At 44.0% G+C, this 26,495-nt stretch overlaps 1 protein-coding gene across 2 annotated transcripts; it reads right to left on the bottom strand.

Annotated features, from left to right (window-relative positions):
- Window positions 1-175: 175 nt before the first annotated feature.
- On the bottom strand, window positions 176-26,240 carry KCNG3 (potassium voltage-gated channel modifier subfamily G member 3). 2 transcript variants are annotated; one of them, XM_033419190.2, is made up of 2 exons: window positions 25,152-26,240; window positions 176-2,710 (listed from the first exon to the last, which is right to left on the bottom strand). In XM_033419190.2, the coding sequence occupies exons 1-2, from the start codon at window positions 25,814-25,816 to the stop codon at window positions 2,065-2,067; spliced, it is 1,311 nt and encodes a 436-aa protein (XP_033275081.1). In that variant the 5' UTR covers window positions 25,817-26,240; the 3' UTR covers window positions 176-2,064. The 2 variants fall into 2 exon arrangements, with proteins under 2 accessions (XP_033275081.1, XP_004265065.1); XM_004265017.3 differs by having other exon boundaries at window positions 25,185-26,240.
- Between the last annotated feature and the right edge of the window lie 255 nt (window positions 26,241-26,495).

Raw genomic sequence — 26,495 nt, 5'->3', positions numbered from 1 at the left:
TTTCTCTTCCCAAATCAGTCAACAGTTTGTGCCCAAGTCTATGTCTACCACCTATGCTGTGGGGACATGAAGGTGTGTGTGAGAGAGAGGATCCCAGCCCTCAAGATAGTTATACTTTACTTGGGGAGATAAGACATACATTCTCATGAAGAGTTCTCAGTGCCAGAAAAATTGCTGGCTGTCTTATTCTTGTTAGTAATGTGGGGGTGCTATCACCTGCCTGTTATTTGCATAAATCACAAAGCCTTAATCAAAATAGGTAAGAAAAAATAAATCCATGCTACTTATTTCAAATATATTGAAATACAATAAATAACAGAGCTTATTTTGAGTATGTAATAAGTAACATACCAGTGTGCAATAGTAGGCAAGATGGGGCGACAGTCTTAATGGCCAAAATATCACTTAAATTCAGGAAAGGAAGTTAGGGAAAAGGAATGGTTTCGCTATTATTACCTCAGCAGTGACAACAGCAAAGAGTGTGGTTTCTCAAGGCTTTTCTTAAAACCCAGAGGTGTGTTAAGAATAAGGTGCTGGGCTAGGTTCCTAGAGATCTAGGTTTTAGCCCCAACTCCTTCACGGTCATATCCTCTCTTGCCCTGGTTTTCTACCCATACTGCTTGAGGCTGGAACTAGACGACGGCTAATATTCCTTTAATGAACACGTCTGGTAACTCTTTCTTTGATAAATATATCCAGGTCCCCTTTCCAACTCCTCTGCTCCCCCTCCCACCCCCACTAAATTACAGTGTGTAACATTAAATTATTCATGAATCTATGACTTTAATTTTTTGTGTTTCTATACTGACGGCTTTACGGCAACTGGTTAACAAAGCAAAATCCTAATTCAGATTGCTAAAATTCAGCAGCAAACAATCATCAGTTTTACATTATCTAGTCCTAATAACCTAGCCAGATTAGTATGGCATATTATTCAATATTGTTACAAGAAGTTTTGGCATAGCTGTAATTGACAGTGGCGAAGATCAGCCCAAATAATTATGTACTCATTGTTTTTAGCTGACTTAAAACTGGCTTGGCTACACAGCAACCAAGAGTAAGGAAATAATTTCTTTTCTTGTGATAATCTAGTGACAACATCTAAGTATGACTTTGGTATAAAACGGCTACGTAAATATCCTTTCATCTTAAGTCTTATTAAAGCCATGGTGTTTGGCAAAAAAAAATTAAGAGCAGAAGAAGATAAGTATGGGTTGTAATATCAAACTATTTCCATTATCATTTTAATGTTGGAAATCTTGTTTGGACATCCAAATCTTAGGATAATTCTCACCTAGTAACAGCAATGAATTCAAATAAAATGAACTCCAATAAAATGATAAGCAATACAAATACTCTTTTTAGTCATATCAGGACAGAGAAAAAAGAAATCCAAAATGGAAAAGGAAGAACACACTCAACCTTCCATATGAAGCTGTATGATAAGGTGAATAACAGAAGCAAACACAAATCAGATAATTGAGAAATATGCTGGAGAAGTTTCTCAAATACTATTCTTGCTTGTATCTACTAGCTCCACTATACAGTTTAAAATGTGGCCAAATTTTTAAAGTAGTTGTTAAACACTTCCTGCATCTGACATATGTTTCCAGGGTACTTCTGACATTGATATGAGAGATTATAAAACATTTAGAAATGAAAATGTTACTCTCCAACAAAAAACACTATAACTTCCAAGCTTCCTCTGCATTCACAAGACGGAAAAACATTTGGAAAATAGTAGCTTTCGGTTTTAAAATGTTCAAATAATATACTTTACAACAAACACGAAACATGTAATTGTTCAAGGCAAGGAAGAGACAAGTCTAAATAAAACAGGATCCTAAAATTTACTCTAGGAGTCATTCCTTTTCCTGTGCAGTCTCAATCATATTTACTCCATAATAAGTAAACTGCTTTACCCCTTCAGCTGGGAAGGACAATTTTTACTCTACCAAGGTGATGACAGTACCACTGCAGTGCTCACCCAACGAGAAATGCATGAATATGAAGTAGCGTCAACTCGATCAAATGAAGTGTATGCAAGATTTGATTTGCAATGCGTTAATTTAGGAACTCAGCGGAGAGGCTCCTACTATATCTAGCTGATCTAAACTTGAGCTCATGATAACACTGCACGAAGCTATGGTAGATAAAAGTGATAGGTAATGCCAATAAGACGATTCCACTGACAACACAAACTCCTCCAAGAATTCTTCCAGGCATTGTGATAGGATACATATCTCCATAGCCAACTGTAGTCATAGAGATAATCACCCACCAGCAGGCAGCAGGGATGCTGGCGAAGTCCTTGTTGGATGTTTCCAGGTCCAACCCATGTTCAAGAAGCTGAGAAAGTGCACTAAAGATTGCCATGGCAACACAGATGAAGACAAGCAACATAACCATCTCTCGGTAACATCGTTTGAGAGTCAAACCAAGTGTCTGAAGACCAATGAAGTGACGGGCAAGCTTAATCACCCAAAAAATCCTCATCATTCTAAGCACCCTCAAGGTGACTCCAGCCCTCTGGAGTTGAGAGTTCTCGCCCGTAAATACTGTCATTAACACGGAGATGTAATACGGCGTGATTGCCAGTAAATCAATGATGTTCAGGGGTCTCTTGACAAACTCACACTTGTTTTTGGAGACGATGAACCTCACAATGCATTCTGCAGTGAACCAACCTATGCAGATAGCTTCAATTATCCTGTCAAGAGAACAAAAGAAGAATTGATCATTTTATTTTTAAGCATTTTAATAGCTCTCAGATTTCTTCAGATAGTACTACACTGACATACACATTTAGTTACCTTTCCAGAAAACATAAAAGAACAGACGGCATTACCAACATCATCAGACTCACCGGGATGCAACAGAACAACAAATACATCAACAAATGAAAACTGAACTTAATGAAGTTCTTATTTATATATGGCAGGTAATAGCATTGAAAAAAACATTTGTTTGCTTGTTGTCACTAATACTTAAAAAAAAAATCTATCTCTTACTTGGTGGCTTGAAATTAACTTATACTCAGCTCGCCACACTATGAAATGTTACTCCATGAGGGCAGTGGTTCTCTACTGTGATGTAAGGTATTAGGTAGGTCAGAAGGACTTGGTTCCTACAGACAGTGGACACACCCAAGTTTTCAATGATTTACTTCTTGGTAAATAGGAGTGAACTCAATATCATCTCCGAAAATGTTACTGTATTTTTTTTTCCTACAGGCTGTGTGGGAGACACTGAATCTGAGCCTGCCTTTTGGGCTTTTCAGGAATGCCAGTGCCCTCACCAGGAGAGCACCAGGTCATGACCATCCTCATCACAAGCGTTACAGTGGAAAAAAGGCTGAGGAATCCTGCAGTGGAGCAAAACAATCACTAAGACCCAACAAGTTTGTTTGTTTGTTTTCCATAGCTATTTTGATTCAACATGTATCTTTAAAATATAGGGCCATGGACTTCCGTGGTGGCGCAGTGGTTAAGAATCCGCCTGTCAATGCAGGGGACACAGGTTTGAGCCCTGCTCCGGGAAGATCCCACATGCCGTGGAGCAACTAAGCCCGTGAGCCCCAACTACTGAGCCCGCATGCCACAACTACTGAAGCCCGAGAGCCTAGAGCCCGTGCTCCACAACAAGAGAAGCCACCGCAATGTGAAGCCCACACACCGCAGCGAAGAGTAGCCCCCGCTCGCCGCAACTAGAGAAAGCCCGTGCACAGCAACGAAGACCCAACGCAGCCATAAATAAATAAATAAATAAAATATAGGGCCACATTTAACCTAGAGCAGTATTTACCAACCCTTCCATGTCACTGCACACGTTGAAAAGAATATTACCTACATAGCCTACTGGCGTCAAGGGGTAGCATTCCTGAAGTGGAAGCCACCAGCCTCGCCCCACACTCCCCAAGGCTGAGGAATTAAACCTCAGCACAGTGGTTAGGAAGCCCTGACCCAGAGTGAGAGGTAATGCTAAGGTAATTTTTAATTAAATTACACTTTTTTATTTGTAAATATTTTTATTTCAGTTATTTCATGCAGTAGCTTTAGAAAAGAAAATGCACTACAGTACATGTCTGTACAGTACAGTACAAATATGACTAATAAAATGTTTTAAACATGGCATTTAAAAATTATAATTAAATTACATTTTAAAATTCAAATTTAAAGTTACAGTCCTTATACCATCATTCATTTTTCTCCACATAATTCTGTCTTACTATTGACCTAGAACCAAACATGAGAAGTATGATGGAGAGAGAAGAAAATGTAGCAGGTGGGATGGTAAGGTCTGTGGGGCAACATTTTGAAAAGAAGTACCCAAAGTGCATGGCACAGAACACAGATTGCACTGAATGCTTCTCAGGGAAATGAATAAATAAAATTAACCATGTTCCCCTACTATGGAGGTTCCTAGGGCCATAGAGATTAATTTGATTTATGTCTTGAATAGGTCGTACATTCACATGGTTTAAATTTCAAAGGTTAAAAAAAAAGAGTACAGAAAGAAAATTCTCACTCTCACCCTATTCCCCAGTCACTTGGTTCCCCAGTATTCACTCCAGTCCCAATTCCTCACTGGTCAGAAGGGCAAGAACCACTGACCAACAAGAAAGTGGTAACTTGAGTATATTAACTCCCTGTGGCTGCTGAAAAAATTACCACAGGGCTTCCCTGATGGCGCAGTGGTTGAGAGTCCGCCTGCCGATGCAGGGGACACTGGTTCGTGCCCCCATCCGGGAGGATCCCACATGCCGCGGAGCGGCTGGGCCCGTGAGCCATGGCCGCTGAGCCTGCGCGTCCGGAGCCTGTGCTCCGCAACGGGAGAGGCCACAACAGTGAGAGGCCCGCGTACCGCAAAAACAAACAAACAAAACAACAACAACAAAAAAATTACCACAAACTTGGCGGCTTAAGACAGCAGAAATTTATTTTTTCACATACCCAGAGGTCAGAAGTGCAAAATCATTATCATCGGGCCAAAATCAAGTGTTAGTAGGGCCCACTCCCTTCGGAGGCTCTAGGGGAGAATCCATTCCTTGCCTCTTCCAGCTCCTGTTGGCATTCCTTGGCTTGAGGCCACATCACTCCTATCTCTGCCTCTGTGCTCACCATGCCAAATCTCCCTCTGCTTCCACCTTATAAGGATACACATGATAGCATGCAGAGCCCCTGCGATAATCCAGGACAATCCTCCATCTCAAGATTCTTAATTTAATCATATCTGCAACATCCCGTTTGATATATAAGGTAATATCCACTGGTTCCCAAGGATTAGGACCTGATATCTTTTGTGGGGAGGGAGGGATTATTCTTCAGCCTACACACAAACTAAGCAAGAAGATACAGCCCACAGTGAAAGTAATCCAACCTACCGCCCAGTGAGGAAGATCAGCAGATGAGGTCACAGCTGCCCCTATTTCTTTCTCTATTGTATTACCTGCTGTTCTGCACAGAGACCCCATTACTCTGTGGTTGGCAGCAGCTTCTCTATCCCCACCAGGCAATCAGGAAACGCTGCTGTCATAATGACCTCTATGAACCTGGAGGCTTAGAAAACTGGGAGGGTAATGAAACTTGGTAGATCTAGAAGATAGGAGGCTGCATTTTTTCAATATTCAGTTTTAATAAACATATTAAAGGCATCCCTTCTCCCTGGTAATGCTCATCAAATACTCCATATGTTCCCCCATATTTCTAGCCCCTTGCAGTTAGGCAAGGTCACATGACCAGTTCTGATCTATGAGCTGTGGGCAAAATGACTACAGTTCTGGGCAGAGGCATGGAAGAGTAGGTGTGAATTCTCTTCCCTGCCACGGCAACCTGAAAGGCATGTGTCCTAAGTGGCTCCAAGATGGTGGGGTCCCTACCAGCTCAAGTCACTGAGTATATGTTCAAAGAAAGACAGACATTCCCCATCCTGACTCTGATTGGACATGGGACATGGTATGTGAGCAACCAATAAATCCTTGTTGTGTTAAGCCACCAGAATTTCTAAGTTGGTTGCTATCCTAAGTAATAAACTGGTAAATTCAGTAAGTAATAAGATACACACTCAAAAAGGATTGCAAGAGCACAAAGCAGTCACAGCAATAGTGTTCTCTGATCGGCTGTGGTTTTTATCAGTTCTCGAGCTAAAGTACTGTCTCTTCTCTAGCCAGACATGAGCAAGAGCACTAGACCTGATGCCGGGAGCCCTGCTGCTCTTCTCACTCTGATCTTCTAAGGGCTCTCCCAGCAATAAAGTCCTAAGATTCTATTAAATTAAGAAGAGTAGGGGCTTCCCTGGTGGTGCAGTGATTGAGAATCCGCCTGCCAATGCAGGGGACACGGGTTCGAGCCCTGGTCCGGGAAGATCCCACATGCCGTGGAGCAACAAAGCCTGTGCGCCACAACTACTGAGCCCACGCCACGACTATTGAAGCCCGTGCGCCTAGAGCCCGTGCTCCGCAACAAGAGAAGCCACCACAGTGAGAAGCCCGTGCACGGCAACAAAGAGTAGCCCCCGCTCTCCACAACTAGAGAAAGCCTGCGCGCAGCAACGAAGACCCAACACAGCCAAAAGATTTTTTAAATAAATTTATTTATTTATTTTTGGCTGCACTTCAGTAGTCGTGGGGCGGGCTCAGTAGTTGCGGCTCGCGGGCTCTAGAGCGCAGGCTCAGTAGCTGTGGTGCACGGGCTTAGCTGCTCCGCAGCATGTGGGATCTTCCCGGACCAGAGATCAAACACGTGTCCCCTGCATTGGCAGGCGGATTCTCAACCACTGAGCCACCAGGGAAGCCCAAGAAGAGTAAAAATTTTAATTGTGCCAAAAACACCAGAACATTTTCAGCTAATTACTTCCACCAGCAGCCAAATTGTTCAGATTAAAAAGGAGGAAATCCAAATGACACTAAATAATCTCTCAGTAAGGGAATTTCAAAGAGGTAAACCCATCTGTAATGAGGCCCATGGGGCTCCTCCTGCCCACCCCCCAAGTCAGACACAATTTATCCAGAATTCCACGCTAAGGAGATGAATAAGTGAGAAACCCCAGGCATCCCTCTTTCACCCAGGATTATGCCAAGGCATTCTCCAAAAACAAACACCACTAAGCCTGCCAAAACTCCCCATGTTTCCAAATGGCACTCTTGCCAGTGCCACCTCCAGCAACTGCTGGAAAACTTAAGCGCTGTGTTTTACTGAGCACTACAGCAAATGACTGGGCACTCCGAGGGCTACTTCTATAAAAATCAAACTGAAAAAAAGAACGGAAGAAGATACTGAGGATACCAGAATCCTTTGAAGCCCATTCTGATTTCTTTTGAGGCCCAAACAAATAGAAGCTCATGAATTCACAGCTAAATATATATATATATATATATATATACACACACACATATATATATATATATATATATATATAGAGAGAGAGAGAGAGAGAGAGAGAGAGACCTTTCAGTTCAGCACTGTGCTAAGCACTTTGTAGACATCATCTCATTTAACCCTTTTCAAGAACTTTATGGAGTGTGTCCTTCCCCTAATATCCCCATTTTACAGATGACAAAACTGAGGCTGAAAAGTTAAACATCTCTTCTAAGATCACACAACTAAGAAACTGCAGTGGCATAGCTAATGAAACCCAGATCTATTGGGCTTTGAAGCACTAAGGAACATCTGAAAATGCTAATGATTTTTATGACAATGTTCATTGTTAATATTAAATTATATACGTCAATCTCTTGGTCTCCATGGTTGATGTATTAGAGCAGCATTTTTCACACTGCTGGTTCTTAGCCCATTAATGGATCAAAATTGATGGAGGGTTTTTTTGGGAAATTAAATAGAAATATTAGTGTGCATCAAAGTATAGTTTCATAAAACTTTTGTTTCAGTTACATATAGTTGTGTACTAAGTTACGATGTAAAATGTATTCCCTTCCGTAGGCACTGGAGGAGCTCAAAAATTGCTGGCAATCATCAGTCATTCTAATTCCCCTAACTGATCCGTCATGACAGAAGGCACTTCCGGCAATGACTCAGAGGTTTACAAACAGGCTCCACAGGAGAACAAATGCTTTTAGTGCTAACCATCCCCTCCTGCCTGCAAAAAAGACTAGGACAGGACATAAAAAGCCATTAACTATGTTGTATGAGGTGAAGATCAGTCTCCCTCTGGGTGCTAACTTCTCATCTTTTTCACTCAACATTTTATTGTGAAAAATTTCACACATGGAACAAATTAATTAATATTTTAAATATACTTGCTTATCACCTATTCACCCCTATATCCATCTATTAACCTTTCTTTCTTGGATGCATTTTAAAATAAATCCAGGTATCGGTGCACTTCCATCTAAAAAACTCAGAGTGCATATTATTAACCAGAGTTCAATATTTGTTTCATTTTTTTCTTTTGATTTGAACTTTACATGCAATGGAATGCACAAACCTTATGTGCACACTCACTGAGGTCTGACAAATGTGTAACCTCTATAACTGAAACTCCTATCAAGATATAGAGCAATCACATCACCTGAGAGTTCCCTGCCTTATTCATCTTTGTATCTCCTGCCCTTACTTCCCATCAGACATACAAGTGCTCAACAGCTTTTTGTCCAGTACAATGTAGTGACTTTGACAGAACTTGAAGGACTGGAATGGCTCTTCTGGGAGCTTTAAGGGATAACTGAAGCCTGTCATCAAAAAATGGTGCTGAGGGGACTTCCTTGGTGGCACAGTGGTTAAGAATCTGCCTGCCAATGCAGGGGACACGGGTTCGATCCCTGGTCTGGGAAGATCCCACATGCCGTGGAGCAACTAAGCCCGTACGCCACAACTACTGAGCCTGCGCTCTAGAGCCCGCGAGCCACAGCTACTGAAGCCCGTGCGCCTAGAGCCCGTGCTCTGCAACAAGAGAAGCCACCCAATGAGAAGCCCGCGCACCACACGAAGAGTAGCCCCCACTCGCCGCAACTACAGAAAGGCCCGTGCGCAGCAACAAAGACCCAATGCAGCCACAAAAAAAAAAAAAAAAAAAAAAAAAGAATCTGCCTGCCAATGCAAGGGACATGCGTTCAAGCCCTGGTCCAGGAAGATCCCACACGCCGTGAAGCAACTAAGCCCGTGTGCCACAACTACTGAGCCTGCTCTCTAGAGACCACAAGTCACAACTGCTGAGCCCACGTGCCATGGCCCGTGCTCCGCAACAAGAGCAGCCACCACAAGGGGAAGCCTGCGCACCGCGGCGAGGGGTGGTCCCCGCTCGCCACAACTAGAGAAAAGCCCAGGTGCAGCAACGAAGACCCAGTGCAGCCAAAAATAAATAAATAAAAAGAAATTTATTCTTCAAACAATCGTGCTGAATTGAGTGGGACCCTTACCTTACACCAAGTCCAAAAGTTAACTCAACATGGATTAGCTGCCTAAATGTAAGACCTAAAACAAGTTTTTTAAAAATTCCTAGAAGAAAACATAGGGGAAAAGCTTCATGACATTGGACTTGGCCACGATTTCTTGGCTATGACACCAACAGAACAAACAACAACAAAAAAATAGACAAATAGGACTACATCGAACTTAAAAGTTTTTGTGCCTCAAAAGACACAATCAACAGAGTGAAAAGGCAAGCTACAGAACAGGGGAAAATATTTGCAAATCGTATATCTGATAAGGGATTAATATCCAGAATACATATCAAACCCCTACAACTCAACAACAAAAGAATCAAATAACCCAATGTAAAAATGAGCAAAGGACTTGCACAGACACTTCTCAAAGATGGTATACAAATGGCCGGCAAGCATTTGAAAAGATGCTCAACATCACTAATCATCTGAGAAATGCAATCAAAACCAATCCGAAGGTATCACCTCACACACATCAGAATACCTATTAGAAACAAAAACCAGAAAACAAGTATTGATGATCTCTGTGTACTGTTGGTAGGATTGTAAAATAGTGCAGCAGCTGTGGAAAACAGTACGGAGGTTCCTCAAAACATTAAAAACAGGGCTTCCCTGGTGGCTCAGTGGTTGAGAGTCCGCCTGCCGATGCAGGGGACGCGGGTTTGTGCCCCGGCCCGGGAAGATCCCACATGCCGCGGAGCGGCTGGGCCCGTGAGCCATGGCCGCTGAGCTTGCGCGTCCGGAGCCTGTGCTCCGCAACGGGAGAGGCTGCAACAGTGAGAGGCCCGCGTATCGCCAAAAAAAAAAAAAAAAAAAAAAATTAAAAACAGAGCTTCCATATCATCCAGCAATCCCACTTCTTGTTATATATCCAAAAGAACTAAAAGCAGGGTGTTAAAGAGATATTTACACACCTGTGTTCATAGCCGCACTATTCACAATAGCCAACAGGTGGAAGCAACCCAAATGTCCATTAATGAATGACTCCGTAAATAGAATGTGTCACAGTCTTACAATGGAATATTATTCAGCTTTACAAAGGAAGAAAATCCTGTCACATGCTAATAAATGGATGAACCTTCAGGACGTTATACTAAGTGAAAGATACCCAGTCTCACACACACACAAAGACAAAGACTGTATGATTCTACCTATAGGAGGTATCTAAAGCAGTCAAAATTCAGAGAAACAGAAAATAGAATGGTGGTTACCAGGGGCTGAGGGAAGAGGAAAAAGACAAGTTGTTGTTTAACGGGTATCTCCCCTAATATCTCCATATTACAGATTACAAAACTGAAGTTAAAAAGTCAAACATCTTTTCCAAGATCACACAACTGAGAAATTGCAGTGGCACAGGTAATAAAACACGGATCTACTGGGCTTTGAAGCACTAAGGAACATCTGAAAGTGCTAATGATTTTTATGACAATGTTGTTACTATTACATATGTCAATCTCTTAGTCTCCATGGTTTATGTGTTAGAGTAGCATTTTTCATACTGCTGGTTCTTAACACAGTTTCAGAATTGCAAGATGGTAAATTTTATGTTATGTATTTTTTACCCAAAATAAAAATACGTACATGAAACTGTCCAACGAAGGGGAGAAGATAGGAGGCTCTTGAAGCAAGGAGCCCTTCTCCACTTGTAACTTGCTGTGAAACCATGGATAAGCTATTTAATCTCTCTTCCTGAATTTTCCTCAATGGTTAAATGATGAGAATAACAGTAAGACCTATCTCTCAGATTGTCTTAAGAATTAAATGAATTAATATGAAATAATGGTAAGTGCTCAATAAATCGTGTCTATAATTATCATTATTACAAACCATCTCCGGGCTTGTGGTCTTCCCTTCACACTCAAAAGGAGATCATGTCAGTGTTTTCCTGAGTGCAAAGAGAAGGCAAGAATGGAAGCTCCATCCTTTCATTCTCTCTTCTCCCAAGAATTCTGCCTATATTCTCACACACTGCTGGCTGTAGCATAAACCGGTACAACCACTTAAAAGAGCAATTGGCAGAACCTATCAAGCTTTATACTGCACATGAAACCCAGCCACCTACTCTAGGAATTTATCCTACAAACACACTTGCATATTTACATAAGAATATGTACAATGAGATCCACTGTTTGTAATACCCAAGGATAAAAAAATATATAAACATCTATCCAGAGGAGATTGATTACATAAATGTACTTCCTAAAGTTATTAGGTTGAACCATATGAAATTGACATTGGAAATTTTATGACTCTACCTTATGCCATGTGGCCACGAAAAAGAGTTAAGGTGCATTCCTGAGCTTTGATGTGAAACAGTCTTCAAGATGTACAGGTGCAGACCAGTACATATATTATGCTCTAATTGTGTGTGTGCGTGCGTGTGTGTGTGTGTGTGTGTGTGTCTGCGTATATTGGAAGGATACTTAAGAAACTGTTAATATCAGTTGCTGCCTCTAGGGAGGGAGCCTGACCGCAGGATGGAAACTCACGTTCTACTTTATTACCTTTTGTGCCGTTAAATGATTTACCATGTGCACATATTATTTTTCCAATTAAGAAAAATTTTAAAGAAAAAGTGAAAAGCATGCCCAACTAGAAGAGCAATCACCATGATGAAGTTGTCAGTGGCTTGAATCAACCAGCACAGCCCCAGGAGTAGCACAAAAAGAAAAGTTGCACCCTTCCTACCCCAAGTTTTCAGGCTTGAACGTATGAGGCATTTCTAGCAGGCCTATACAGTGTGATGATACGTGGTGTAATAAAAATCTCCAACAAACTACATCACCGTCCACCAAATTCTCTACAGTCTCTTTCATGTCCTTATAAAAGTTTTCTCCACAAGTTCAATGGGGGAAAAAGGCAGGAATCAAACAAACAAAAACAAACTTGATTTTTTCTTATGTATTTTAATTACCTTACAGAAAGAAAAAATCCATACCACTCATACATTTTTATCTTGTACTCTAGATCAGTAATGAAAATAAACAAAAACATACATTAGGTACTTACTCAAGCACCAAGCATTCTTCTGTAAATGTATACATATTAATTCATTTAATTCTCACAACTGAATGCATAGTACGCAGAGAACAGGGATCCTCACTGGGCTGCCAAGTGAGATGTGCAGTGGAGAGAGGCGTGATTGTAGGATTTATGGCTGGAAGCCTTATGGCAACACTGAAGCCTTATGGCAAAGCTGACAGATTTTCAAAGTCAAGTTATAGCTTTAAAGGCAAAGGGAACCCCTTAAAGATTTGGCAACAGGTGGATTCATTTGTTGAATAAGCATTTCTTAAGAGGTTACCATGTGCTGGGCATATTGCCAGGCCTGTGAGCTGGGAAGAGGCCAAGTGTACTGTGGGAATATACAGCGGGCAGATGTTTATGGGCTGACTGGAGGGTGCGAACAATCAGGAGGCTGTGACACAGGCAAGAGAAATGGAGGGCCCAAGCTGGCAGATGACGGGAATGAAATGAAACGAAATAATGCAATGAAATGAAATGGGGGATAGATGGCAGAAGACTTCAACAAGACCCTGCCACTGGCTGGCTGTGAAGGGCACAAAGAGCTACAGCTGCAAGGATATGAGCAGATGGCCCAAGACTGAGCAGACCTTCAACACCATCCTGGACCTTGGAGAGATGTGTGGGTCGGAGGGAACCAGGCAGATGCCTCGAGGCAAGCGAAGAAAAGAAAACCACCCAGCAAAATCTTACTACAAGAGATGGCCGGGCTTCCCTGGTGGCGCAGTGGTTAGGAGTCCGCCTGCTGATGCAGGGGACGTGGGTTCGTGCCCCGGTCCGGGAGGATCCCAGATGCCACGGAGCGGCTGGGCCCGTGAGCCATGGCCGCTGAGCCTGCGCGTCTGGAGCCTGTGCTCCACAATGGGAGAGGCCACAACACTGAGAGGCCCGCATACCGCAAAAACAAAAACAAAAACAAAAACAAACAAACAAAAAAGAGATGGCTGCTGTGAACCAGTCTCTTGATTTTCCTAACAGATGAAAAGACAGAAATCATCTTTCCAGAGCCAAATTATGAAAAGAATTTCATCAACACCATGCTTCAGTGTTTGTGTTCATTACCCTGTAATCGAGGACTTGGCTCTGGGCTGCCTCTGAAGAAACCATCCACATTTCTGTGTGTATCTCTACCAGATGCTCTCAAAGTCGGGGACACCAGGGCAGCTTTTCTTCACCAGATGCTGAGGAATGAGTTTTCAGTAAACCACCATGTTCTAGGTGAACCTACACATAACAAGTGGAGAGACCCAAAATCTGCGGTTCTGGTTCTCACTACTAAAAAACTTCCCAGAGATGAGAGCAACAGAAACCCAGACCCATCAACACCTGCCCATCCAGGCCACCAGCGTTCTCCACTCCAGGTGGGCGCCCTTCATCCTGCAGGTACAATAATCTCCCCCAGCACCTTCACCTCCACTCCAAAGAGACACTAATCCATCTAAATAATGATGCAAGAAGATCAACTCACTGCAAGAATTAATCTGTTCCCAATCCATATACAACTACCGATGGGTTCTACTCCTTCTTTTTTAAATTTCATTGGCAATGCATGAGTAAAAGAATTTTTTAAAAAAGAAATGATATCAAGAGACCATCCTCCTCAGACATGATCATCTTATAAAAACTGATACCAATTCTTTTCTTTTTTTTTCTACTTTCTCTTTTTATTTTTTTATTTATTTTTTGACATTCTTTTTTTTTTTTTTTTTTGCCGTACGCGGGCCTCTACCGTTGTGGCCTCTCCCGTTGGAGAGCACATGCTCTGGACGCGCAGGCTCAGCGGCCATGGCTCACAGGCCCAGCCGCTCCGCAGCATGTGGGATTTTCCCGGACCAGGGCACGAACCCGTGTCCCCTGCATCGGCAGGCGGACTCTCAACCACTGTGCCACCAGGGAAGCCCTGACATTCCTTTTTTAAATATTTTTTTCCATTATGGTTTATCACAGGATATTGAATATAATTCCCTGTGCTATGTAGTAGGACCTTGTTGTTTATCCATCCTATATAAAATAGCTTACATTTGCTAATCCCAAGTCCTTTCCTCCCCCAATTCTTTTCTTTTTTAAAAAAATAATTTATTTATTTATTCATTTATTATTATTTTTGGGGGCTGTGTTGGGTCTTCGTTGTTGCATGCGGGGTTTCTCTAGTTGCAGCAAGCAGGGACTACTCTTCGTTGCAGTGCACGGGCTTCTCATTGCAGTGGCTTCTCTTGTTGCAGAGCATGGGCTCTAGGCACGTGGGCTTCAGTAGTTGTGGCACGTGGGCTCAGTAGTTGTGGCTCACGGGCTCTAGAGCACAGGCTCAGTAGTTGTGGCACACAGGTTTAGTTGCTCCGCAGCATGTGGGATCTTCCCGGACTGGGGCTCAAACCCATGTCCCCTGCATTGGTAGGCGGATTCTTAACTACTGCACCGCCAGGAAAGTCCCTAAAAACGGTTTTAAAAATGCAAAAACAATGCTATGTTTTATGTGTAAATACATATGTATGTACAAGCATATATTAAAAGTGTTTTTGATTTGCCCCTTTGCTTAGACCTGCTAGGCGTCCCTGCCTGGTGAGGAGGCTGAAGCCATGGAAGCCCCCGCATACTACACCTTGGAATAGCTGTCTTGGAGGAGGGCACATCCAGAGCCCCACATGCCACTGGGCCTGAACTGAGAACAAGCCTGGGCCTGGGCTCTGGATAACTTCCCTGCGCTGAGCCGCCCCTCCTGCCAAAGCCCCCAGTTCTGTGGGAACATGCACTACTGTGCATGTGGGCTGCCACGTCACGCCTGCACCGGACATGTAGACGGTCCCCAGGTGGAGAGCGGCCAAAAACACTGGTGAGACCCGCACGTCCAGGAGCCAGTGGCTAATCCAGGATGGAGCGACAGTCCCGTCAAGAAGAGGCCAAAGACAAACACCACAGGGCACAATAGGGCCTGAATAGCCAGGAGATGCCAGCAGCAGCGGAGGCCAAAAAACACGCAGCCAGATCGCCTCCAAGTGCCCAGGCCGCTTCCCAACCCACACCCCGAAGCTGCGGAAACCCTGTAGAGGCTTGAAGCCCTGTGGAACTCGGCAAGGAGAAGAATCATGGCCTTCTGCCTGGCCCACATCGCCCCTTCAACACATGCCCTGGCCTGGGGCCTGGGTCATCCCAGTGGAGGGCTCGTTATGCCTGTCTGGACTCCTCCCCTGGGCCCCACCTTGCTCTGGGATGAGCCTGGAAGACTGTGGGGCAGAACATTCCGTATGTCCCTCCTTTCCTGGATTACTGACAGGTTTCTCAATTAGAAATCTCTCTTCAGGGAATCCGTACTATCTTAAGGAACTTTTTTGTAGCTGTACTCAGAATTGTCATGTTTACGTTAATTCCAATTATGAGCAATGATTAAAATGCGCTTCCTTTAAAAAAAAAAGTGTGGGCTTCCCTGGTGGTGCAGTGGTTAAGAATCCACCTGTCAATGCAGGGGACACGCGTTCAAGCCCTGGCCCAGGAAGATCCCACATGCCACGGAGCAACTAGGCCCGTGTGCTACAACTACTGAGCCTGCACTTTAGATCCCGTGAGCCACAACTACTGAGCCCGCGTGCCACAACTGCTGAAGCCCGTGCCCCTATAGCCCATGCTCTGCAACAAGGGAAGCCACTGCAATGAGAAGCCCGTGCACCGCAATGAAGAGTAGCCCCCGCTCGCTGCAACTAGAGAAAGCACCCGCGCAGCAATGAAGACCCAAAGCAGCCAAAAAATAAATTAATTTTTTAAAAAGTGTGTTTTTGTTTCTTTGTTTGTTTTGGCTGTGCTCTGTGCATGCAGGATCTTAGTTCCCTGATCAGAGATCATACCCACACCCCTTGCATTGCGGGCACAGAGTCTTAAGCACTGGACTGCCAGGGAATTCCCTAAAAGTGTTTTTAAATGCATAAAATAATAACACCAAAGTCAGGAAAGTGGCTATATCTGTGGAAAAGGAAGTGATTTCAATGGGGAAAAGGCACCTAGTAGACTTCAACTGTACTTTTTATGTTTTATTTCTTAAGATGGGTGGTAGGTACACAGGTGCTCAATGTACTATAATCTATATTTTTTTACATGCCTGAAAGACTTTATGATGGTTTTATGCATAACTTCTTCTTCTGCCTTCGTAAAACGTGTATTTCCTTTATTTCACAGATTGATTTGTTCTGCTTTTTAAGTTTCTGGTAACTGTATTCAAAGAAAACAAATTTTGATTGGCATAAAGAAATCACATTTTAAAAAAATGCTTGAAGTTTGCTTTATTTTCAATAGTCTCCTAAGTTAAAAATAATTCTTTAGAGCATTTGCTGTAGAAATGTTAAAGCACCAACATCCACCATTTAAATAAATTATACAGATTAAATGAGAAATAGGGACAATTTGTTTTAAAAGCCCATTGTATAAGGTACTGTTTTTTTGGTTTGTTTATAAATTTATTTATTTATTTTGAGTTGCGTTGGGTCTTCGTTCCTGTGCACAGGCTTTCTCTAATTGCAGCGAGCGGGGGCTACTCTTTCGTTGTGGTGCGCAGGCTTCTCATTGCGGTGGCTTCTCTTGTTGAGGATCACGGGGCTCTAGGCATGCAGGCTTCAGTAGTTGTGGCATGTGGGCTTCAGTAGTTATGGCTCACGGGCTTAGTTGCTCCGCAGCATGTGGGATCTTCCCGGACCGGGGATCAAACCCATGTCCCCTGCGTTGGCAGGCGGATTCTTAACCACTGCACCAGCTATTATAATAGTCCCCAGCTATTTTTCCACTTTGGAATTTATCCAACATATGCACTTATACCAATTTGCAAAGAAACATGAAAAAGACTGTGTTCTGCACTCCTGTTTGCATTTTTGAAAAACTACAGTCAAGCTAACCATTCCACAGCAGAGTAGAGCAGGGACCTGGGAATCGAATGCCAGGTCACGACTTAACCACTATGTGAGTCTGACATCCTACTTAATCTATCTAAATCTCAGTCATAAAATGGGGATAACAATGGTGCTACCTTGTAGGATTATTATGAGGCTTAGATGATAAAATAATTGTAAAACTTTAACAAGTGACTAGCACATTATAAGTATTCAATAAATACTGACTATTACAGCCATTACTATAATTGATAGGACAGACACTTGTAAATGAACTGTGGCCCATCTATACAATGGAATACTACACAAATTTTAAAAAGAAGGAGGAAGATTTATATTAACTGATGTGGAAAGAGTTCCTAGATGTTAAGTGAAAAAAGCAAATTGCTAAACAAGATTATAGAATGATCCCAGTTATAAATTTAAAAGACACCTGTAAGGGGGCTTCCCTGGTGGCGCAGTGGTTGAGAGTCCGCCTGCCGATGCAGGGGACATGGGTTTGTGCCCCGGTCCGGGAAGATCCCGCATGCCGCGGAGTGGCTGGGCCTGTGAGCCATGGCCGCTGGGCCTGTGCTCCGCAACGGGAGAGGCCACGGCAGTGAGAGGCCCGCGTACCGCAAAAAAAAAAAAAAAAAAAAAAAAAGAAACCACCTGCCAATGCAGAGGACATGGGTTCAAGCCCTGGCCCGGGAAGATCCCACATGCCGCAGAGCAACTAAGTCCGTGCGACACAACTACTGAGCCTGCACTCTAGAGCCCGTGTGCCACAACTACTGAAGCCGTGTGCCTAGAGCCCGTGCTCCACAACAAGAGAAGCCACTACAATGAGAAGCCTGCGCACTGCAACAAAGAGTAGCCCCCGCTTGCTGCAACCAAAGAAAGTCCGTGCACAGCAACAAAGACCCAACGCAGACAAAAAATAAAATAAAAAATAAATAAATTTATTAAAAAAATAAAAATAAAAAGACACCTGTAGGGACTTCCCTGGTGATGCATGGATAAGACTCCATGCTCCCAATGCAGGGGGCCCAGGTTTGATCCCTGGTCAGGGAACTAGATCCCACATGCATGCCGCAACTAAGAGTTTGCATGCCACAACTAAGGAGCCCACCTGCTGCAACAAAGACTCGGTGCAGTCAAATAAATAAATATATATATAAATAAATAAGAGACATCTGTATAATATGCATATATAATTATGTTGATAGTGGATATACACATATATACACTCATATATACGTAGTGTGTATATTTGTATATATGCAAAGAAAATTTCTGGAAGAATACTCAGAAACTGGGTAATAGGATGCAGGAGAAAGAGGCATGTTTACTCTTTACTCTGTAACACTTAGAACTGTACTTTTTTCCAATGAGCAAAGTTTTCATTTGAAAAAAAAAAAGAATAATGTTTAAAATAACTTGCTTACCAAAAGGGAGAAAAAAAGCACTTTGATTAAAGAAAAGGTATTAACAAAGGAAGTTTCCACTGAATTCTAAAATTGGCAGCAGATAGAAAAACACTGTACACATATTAAAAGAAACAGTCCACTGTGAAAGAACAGACTTTAACTGAGGTTCTGGGTTATGTTCAATCCTATCAGAGATCTATTAATTACTGGTTTCCGAAAATATCCACCTTATCTGCAAAGTAAAAGCACTGAGACTTTCATCTTCAGTTTCAAATATTGCTTTTTATTTTTAAAGTACTTTAAAAAACCTATTGAATTTATATAATATTGACCTAAAAGGCAATAGAAATAATACAGTTGAGTTTTAAATTTCTATCACCTGCTGTTTCATCTTTATTTCATTTTTTAAATTTGGGTTTAAAATAACACCTAAAGAAATTTAATTATCTTTACATCTCAAAGTCTCACAACACAAAGCAACTTTTAGAATAAAATTTCTAAAGAACAGATTAAAATTACAGCAAGGCTTTGCATGCTAAAGAGATTTAAAACTCAAAAGAGAACACTGCTGGGCTTCCCTGGTGGTGCAGTAGTTAAGAATCTACCTGCCAATGCAGGGGACATGGGTTCAAGCCCTGGTCCGGGAAGATCCTACATGCCGCGGAGCAACTAGGGCTGTGCGCCACAACTACTGAGCCTGCGGTCTAGAGCCTGTGAGCCACAACAATTGAGCCCACCCGCTGCAACTACTGAAGCCCACACACCTAGCCCATGCTCCACAACAAGAGAAGCCACTGCAGTGAGAAGTCCATGCACCACAACGAAGAGTAGCCCCTGCTCGCCGCAACTAGAGAAAGCCCGCGTGCAGCAAGACCCAACACAGCCAAAAATAAAATTAATTAACTAATTAATTTTTAAAAGTTTAAAAAAAAGAGAGAACACTGCTGCTGAGAAAACTGAGGGACCAAAAAGTAAAAGGCACAACTTATTTATATCTGGTCCATGTTTTATTTTTATTTATTTATTTATTTATTTATTTTTTAAACCCAAGCCCCCTGTATTGGGAGCACAGAGGCTTTTTTTCCTTTTCTTTTATTTATTTATTTTTTTAAAAAAAATTTATTTTATTTTTGGCTGCGTTGGGTCTTCGTTTCTGTGCGCAGGCGTTCTCTAGTTGCAGTGAGCAGGGGCTTCTCATGGCAGTGGCTTCTCTTGTTGTGGAGCACGGGCTCTAGGCACACGGGCTTCAGTAGTTGTGGCACTTGGGCTCAGTAGTTGTGGCTCACAGGCTCTAGAGTGCAGGCTCAGTAGTTGTGGCACACGTGCTTAGTTGCTCCGCGGCATGTGGGATCTTCCCGGACCAGGGCTCGAACCCGTGTCCCCTGCATTGGCAGGCGGATGCTTAACCACTGTGCCTCGAGGGAAGTCCCTGTAGTTTTCTTTGAATGGGGTCCTAAATTAGAGAACAAAATATTTGCAACTTATGTCATTAACAAAGAGCTAATTTCTTAATTCTTTCTAAAAATCGCCAACTAAGAAAGTCATCGCCAAAATTTACACAGCTCACTGAAAAGTAAAATAAGTGAGTCCTAAATATATGTAAAGATACACATTTTTACTCAGGGCAAAATAAATTAAAACTGGGCTTCCCTGGTGGCGCAGTGGTTGAGAGTCCGTCTGCCGATGCAGGGGACACGGGGTTTGTGCCCCGGTCCGGGAAGATCCCACATGCCATGGAGCTGCTGGGCCCGTGAGCCATGGCCGCTGAGCCTGCGCGTCCGGAGCCTGTGCTCCGCAACAGGAGAGGCCACAGCAGTGAGAGGCCCGCGAACCACAAAAATAAATAAATAAATAAATAAATAAATAAATAAATAAATAAAATAAATTAAAACTACTAGACACCATTTTTCACCTTCCAGCATGATAAAAAATCAAAAGTATAGGTATGTTATAAGTCATAATTCTAGTTATTACTTTAAAATGTGTATCTCAGAAATAACTAAAAAAAAAATCAAAAGTATAATAACGCTTTGTAGAGTATGAAAAAACATGGTCTCTCACACACTGCTGGTGGGAGTATAAATTGATACAACTTTTTGCAGAGCAATTTGGAATTATCTATGAAAATGACAAGTACAAAATATGGAGTAGAAAACCAGCAAGGACCTACTGTAGCATAAGGAACTATATTCAATATCTTGTAATAACTATAAAGGAAAAGAATCTAAAAAAGAATACATATATATGTTACTGAATCACTTTGCTGTATACCTGAAACTAACACAACATTCTAAATCAATTATATTTCAATAAAAATTTTTAAAAATTATATATATATAATTTTTTAAAAGGCAAGTACAAATGTCCTTTGACCCAATGACTTACTTTCAGGCATTTATCCTATGGATATACTTTCATGAAAGCAAAATAATGTACATGTACAAGGATATTCACTACAGCATTCCCTACAGACAAGAAACAATGTTAAGTGTCCAGAAATTATAGGACATTCATACAATGGAATGTCATGCAGCTGCATAAAAGAACTAAGCAGTTCTCGGGATTTTCTGTTGTTGTTTTTTGGCTGCGCAGAGTGGTTTACGGGGTCTTAGTTCCCGGATCTTAGCTCCCCACCAGGGATTGAACCCACCCTGGCAGTGAAAGGGTCAGGTCTTAACCACTGGACCGCCAGGGAAGTCCCCAAACCATATATTCTTATCTTTATCCCTTTTGCACAGTAAGTACTTGATAAATAATGACTCCCTGACTTAACAGACTTTTTTCTCATTCTAGCACAGGATCCCATTCTCCTCAACTAAGAGTTCTACCGCCTGAATGCCTCAGCCTTAACCCACAGAGCTCTTCAATCTATGCAAGAGAAGATACATTCCTGGAAGGTTATATTTTGAAATGTAGATAAACAATAGATATATATTGTGCCTGAATAATAGTTTTTTCTAAAAGATGCTATCATAATAAATAGTACAATATAAGAGAATTTAGATGCCTTCTAGGGCTTTTCATCTCATCTAGTTTGGTGGCTAAGACATGGTTATATAAAAAAATAACCACCATGCTAGGAAGGATATTACAGCTGCCAAATGAGTCACACAAGTAAGCAGTCTCTCAAGAAACTCAGGAGGAAATATCACATCTACTAGGGTAGTCAGGAAACGCTTCAAAGGGGAAACAGAATCAGAGTTGGGCTTGATGGATGATCTAAAAGGGACTGACTGCACAGTAAGGGACATCCAGGTGGTTCAGGAGCAAGTGAACAGGCTGGTCTGGACAAATGGAGCCTGCAGGTGGCAGGGAGTGCTCCTAGATCCTGGAAATCCACTTACTCAGTCCCTGAGCCTGTATCCTTCCAATGCCCTGGATTTATTTTGATTCTTCCTACTATCTCCCAGAGTTGTCATTTCATCTCCATTCTCACCAACCTGAAAGCAATCCAAGCTCTCATTCCCTCCCTCTGCAAAAATTTCCAAATTAATCCTCTTACTTCCAGTCTCCACCATCTCCAATTTATGGTGTACAACTCATGACATTTGTTACCTTATACTCATGATCCACTCACCCCAAACCTGCCAACAGCTAACCACTGCCTGCAAAATAAAATTATTCTCCCTCTCATTCCAGACCTTCTAACATTGCCCTGTCTCCATCTCTCACTCCATCACTGGACTCACACTCCCTAAACGTAATATACAAATGTCATGCCTAGGCCCTAGATGTTCCTATTACCCGGAAAATCTCCGTATTTTGTTCCCAGGTGGGGTACACATGGTTGTACAGGTTTCAAACACTGTAGTTTACATAAATGATACCACCTGCCAGTGTTGGGCAGTGCACAACCTCTGCAACCTTCCAAAGACAGCTTGTTTCCATCCTCTTCCACCTTGAGACCTTCCCAGAACAGCTCAACCCAATTGTTGATCAATTGTGCCTCTGATTCCTACATCAATTGCCAGCTTGACACGGTTTCCTCACCCAAAAATGTTACAATATTTGGAATACCGAGAGTACCTTGAACACAGCGGATACTCAAAAGATGCTTGCAAATTACAGTGGGTAAGTCAACAAAGGCAGATTGTGGTTAACGGGCAAAAAGCCTTGGGGAGGGACTTCCCTGGTGGCCCAGTGGTTAAGAATCTGCCTGCCAATGCAGGGGACACGGGTTCGAGCCCTGGTCCACATGCCACGGAGCAACTAAGCCTGGGCGCCACAACTGCTGAGCCTGTGCTCTAGAGCCCGCAAGCCACAACTACTGAGCCCGCAAGCCACAACTACTGAAGCCTGCATGCCTAGAGCCCGTGCTCCGCAACAACAGAAGCCGCCGCAATGAGAAGCCCGCGCACCACAAAAAAGAGTAAACACCGCTGGCCGCAACTAGAGAAAGCCTGAGTGCAGCAATGTAGACCCAATGCAGCCAAAAATAAATAAATTAAATAAAAAAAAAATTTTTAAAAAGCCTTGGGGAATTCCCTGGCGTCCAGTGGTTAGGACTCCACACTCTCACTGCCAAGGGCCAGCATTCGATCCCTGGTCAGGGAACTAAAAATCCCATAAGCCACGCAGCGCGGCTAAACAAAACAAGACAAAACAAAACAAACCAAAGGTAAAGAGCCTTGAAGGCCAAGAGAGAAGTTCCGACTTCATTTGGGAGATGATCAGAATATGATCAGAAAGATGTTTTAGGAAGAAAGCCTAATTTCAGCAACCACAAGCAAACAGGGTTTGAGACACTATTCTCAAAGTACCACCTTAGTTGTCTGTTGGAGGGGGCCTGTGGGAGGCTCCCTCTGTAATGTGCAGCCTCCTCAAGTCATTCAGTCATCCCTCAGTTTATCTGTTTGGGATTACAGATAATGGTTTTCATATACCTACACTCAGAGTGAAGCTTAAAACTGGGCCATTAAGCCAAGAAAAACATGTCTCTGCCTGAAATATCTGCGTATCTAGGAAACAGTTCTGACGTGAATAATTATATACATACATAAAATACATATACACAAATTAAACATTTATCTTCTTCCTTCACTTCTTTTGCAGTCTTCCTCTTTTCCATCTGTCTCTTCCCTTTTTGGTTTCTTTCTCTCTTTCCCCCTAAAATTATTATTCATGTCTCTCATTTCTTTCATAAGTACATAAATTAATTTCATTGTACTGATGGAGTACCAAATAAGTAATTCTTATCTGTAAATTGAAAACTCAGAAACTAATACATTAAACAAAATGAGTTTTCTAATTAATTTCCTTTCAAAGCATGTGTCTTAGATTTCATGTCAAGATAGCATATCAGTAATGGACTCCATGGTCCCAGATAGTTTATTTACTTCCTAAATTTAAATAAAAATCTTTACTCTCCAAAGGAAGAATATTATGTGGAAGTAATCCACTCCAGTATCAGGGCACATAGCACCAGTGGAACCATGCACATGTCTATCAGGAAAAGATTACCAGGCAAGCAACCAAGTTTTTAAAATGAATGGAGAGTAAATCTTAAAAGAAGATCCAAGGTAAAACACATGATACAATTTTGTGTTTGTGCCCAAAGAGGCTGTCTCCCTTGAAAGCCCAACTTTACTGTTTATTCCTCCCACCAAATATGCAAAATAAACTCACTAGTACTAAAAACAGAAGTATGCTATCACTACTGAAAGGTAAGCACTATCAAAGGAAAGATCAAAATATTTTCCTTTCATCCTACTAAAGTGAAAAGAAAAACCATTAAATACTGGATACTGTTTCTGAACTTAGGGCAGTTTCCCATGGTTTTTTCCCTCCCCAGCCTGAAGATCTTCCGGAAGTTACAGTGTGAATCTGGTAACAAACGGTGGACAGGTGCTTTGCTAACTCCATACTTGGTAGGAAAAGAAGAGGAAAAGGGCACGGACAACCATTATTTAGAGTCTATCGCTAAATTAATCTCCTTTATAAAAATTCCATTACAACTAATGTTATGCAGAGTATATAGAGTGTGTGGGCAGTGTACAGCAGACCACACCATGATAACAAGACTTCATCTTTTCAAACACCATCAGAAATTGGCAAATAATTCAAACTGCTCTTAGCCCAAGGTTAAATTGTTGAATACTAACGATAAAAGTTTAGAGAAATCTAATTAACCGGTTGCTAATTTGCTCAAAAGTAAACTACAAACATGGGAGGCTTGTTCATCTCTATCTGCGTCTCCCCAAGGCTGGCGATTCGCCCTCAGGAGGGGCGTCTAGTGGGCGTACCAGAGCCGGCTAGAGCTGGGGAAAGCGGGGTGGGGTGGGGGGTAGTGAGGACCAACCCACCCCTTGGCTCGCCGCGCCTATGGCCGCGCTCGGCCCAGAACCCGGCCTGGCTTGGCCTCCCGGAGGCAAACAGGACGGAGACTGGACCGACGGACGGGACGGACAGACTCGACAGGACGGACAGGACGGGCAAAGAAGCAGTGCGTCCTACCCGGAGGGCTCCCTCCCAGGGCCGGCGGAGTACCTGCTCCGGTCATCCAGGCTGCGGTTGTCGGCCGCCGCGGCGCGCCAGTCGGGCAGTGTGCTGGCGCACAGCACCACCATGGACACGATCACGAACACCACCGACACGCTGGCCAGGATCTGCGCGGCCAGGGACGACGTGGGCTCCTCGAAGGTCCGCCGCATGCGCTCCAGCCAGCGCCGGGAGGGGGCCGCCTCGGCACCGCCGGGTCGCGCCTCGTCGCGGCCCAGCGCGCCCGGCTCTTCGGCCGTGTAGAAGGTGTAGGTGTCGGACATGCGGTCGTCGAGGCGGCGCTGGCAGCAGTACTCGAGGTGCGCGCCCTCCAGGCCCCAGTAGATCATCTCATTGTAGAAGGAGAGCTCGCACATCCGCGGCGCGAAGCGCAGCTTGCCGTGGCCGCGCACGTATAGCAGGATGAAGCCGAAGGCCTCCGAGTGCCGGTCAAAGAAGTACTCGTTGCGCTCGCGGTCGTAGTCGTCGCACACCTCGAGCACGTCGCGCTCCGAGCGACAGCCGTGCAGCCGGCTCACGCGGCGCAGCGGGAAGTCCTTCAGTAGCTCCCGGGACAGCGAGTACCGGGCGCCGCCCACGTTCAGCACCACCGAGGCCGCCCCGCTGCGCCTATAGGTCATGGCTGGCAGCCCAGAGGCCCCGAAGCCCGACGGCGCCGCCGCCGCCCCCCAGGCCGCCGCGCGGGGCCTGCCTGCCGTTGGCCGACCGGGGAGCGCGCCGTCGGGCCCCGCAGGCTGTCCCGCCGGCTCTCCCTCCGTGCTCCGCTGCTGCCCTTCGCGCTCCGCTGCTGCCCTTCGCTGGCCCGGGAGCCCCTCGGCTCTAGCCTCTTCGGCAGTCCGGCGTGGCTGCTAGCGACGCTCCCTCAGCACGGCAGTACCTGTAGGTGGCCGGGAAGTCCCCTCTGGCGCCAGCGCTGCGCCCCACGGGCCGAGAACGAAGCTGCCAGCGCCGCCGCCCCTCGCGTCTGAGGAAACCCCCTCCGAGGCCGGGGTGCCCTTTCAAGGCGGCGGCGCTTTCCCCCCTGGGGGGCGTGCGTGCCGAGAGGAGGCGCTGGCGCTGGATGTCTCCGGGTCCCTGGCGCTCCCTCCGGCCGCGGCTCCAGCTAGCGCCCCGCCACCGTCCAGAGGCAAGAGGTAAAGTGAGCGGGTTCGGAGGCGGCGAAGAGCCGGCTCCGAGAGGCGGGGGCGGGGCCTCCTCGCGGTTCCCCCTCCTTGCCTCCTGGCTCCGCTCTGCTCACCTCCCTCCACGCGCCGCCCTCCTCTTCCCATCCGCGCCCTCACCTCGCTCGGGCTGGGATTC

The sequence above is a fragment of the Orcinus orca genome, chromosome 13 (genome assembly GCF_937001465.1).
Source record: "Orcinus orca chromosome 13, mOrcOrc1.1, whole genome shotgun sequence".
Classification (NCBI taxonomy): Eukaryota; Metazoa; Chordata; class Mammalia; order Artiodactyla; family Delphinidae; genus Orcinus; species Orcinus orca.
This window is presented reverse-complemented; position numbering and strand designations above follow the sequence as displayed.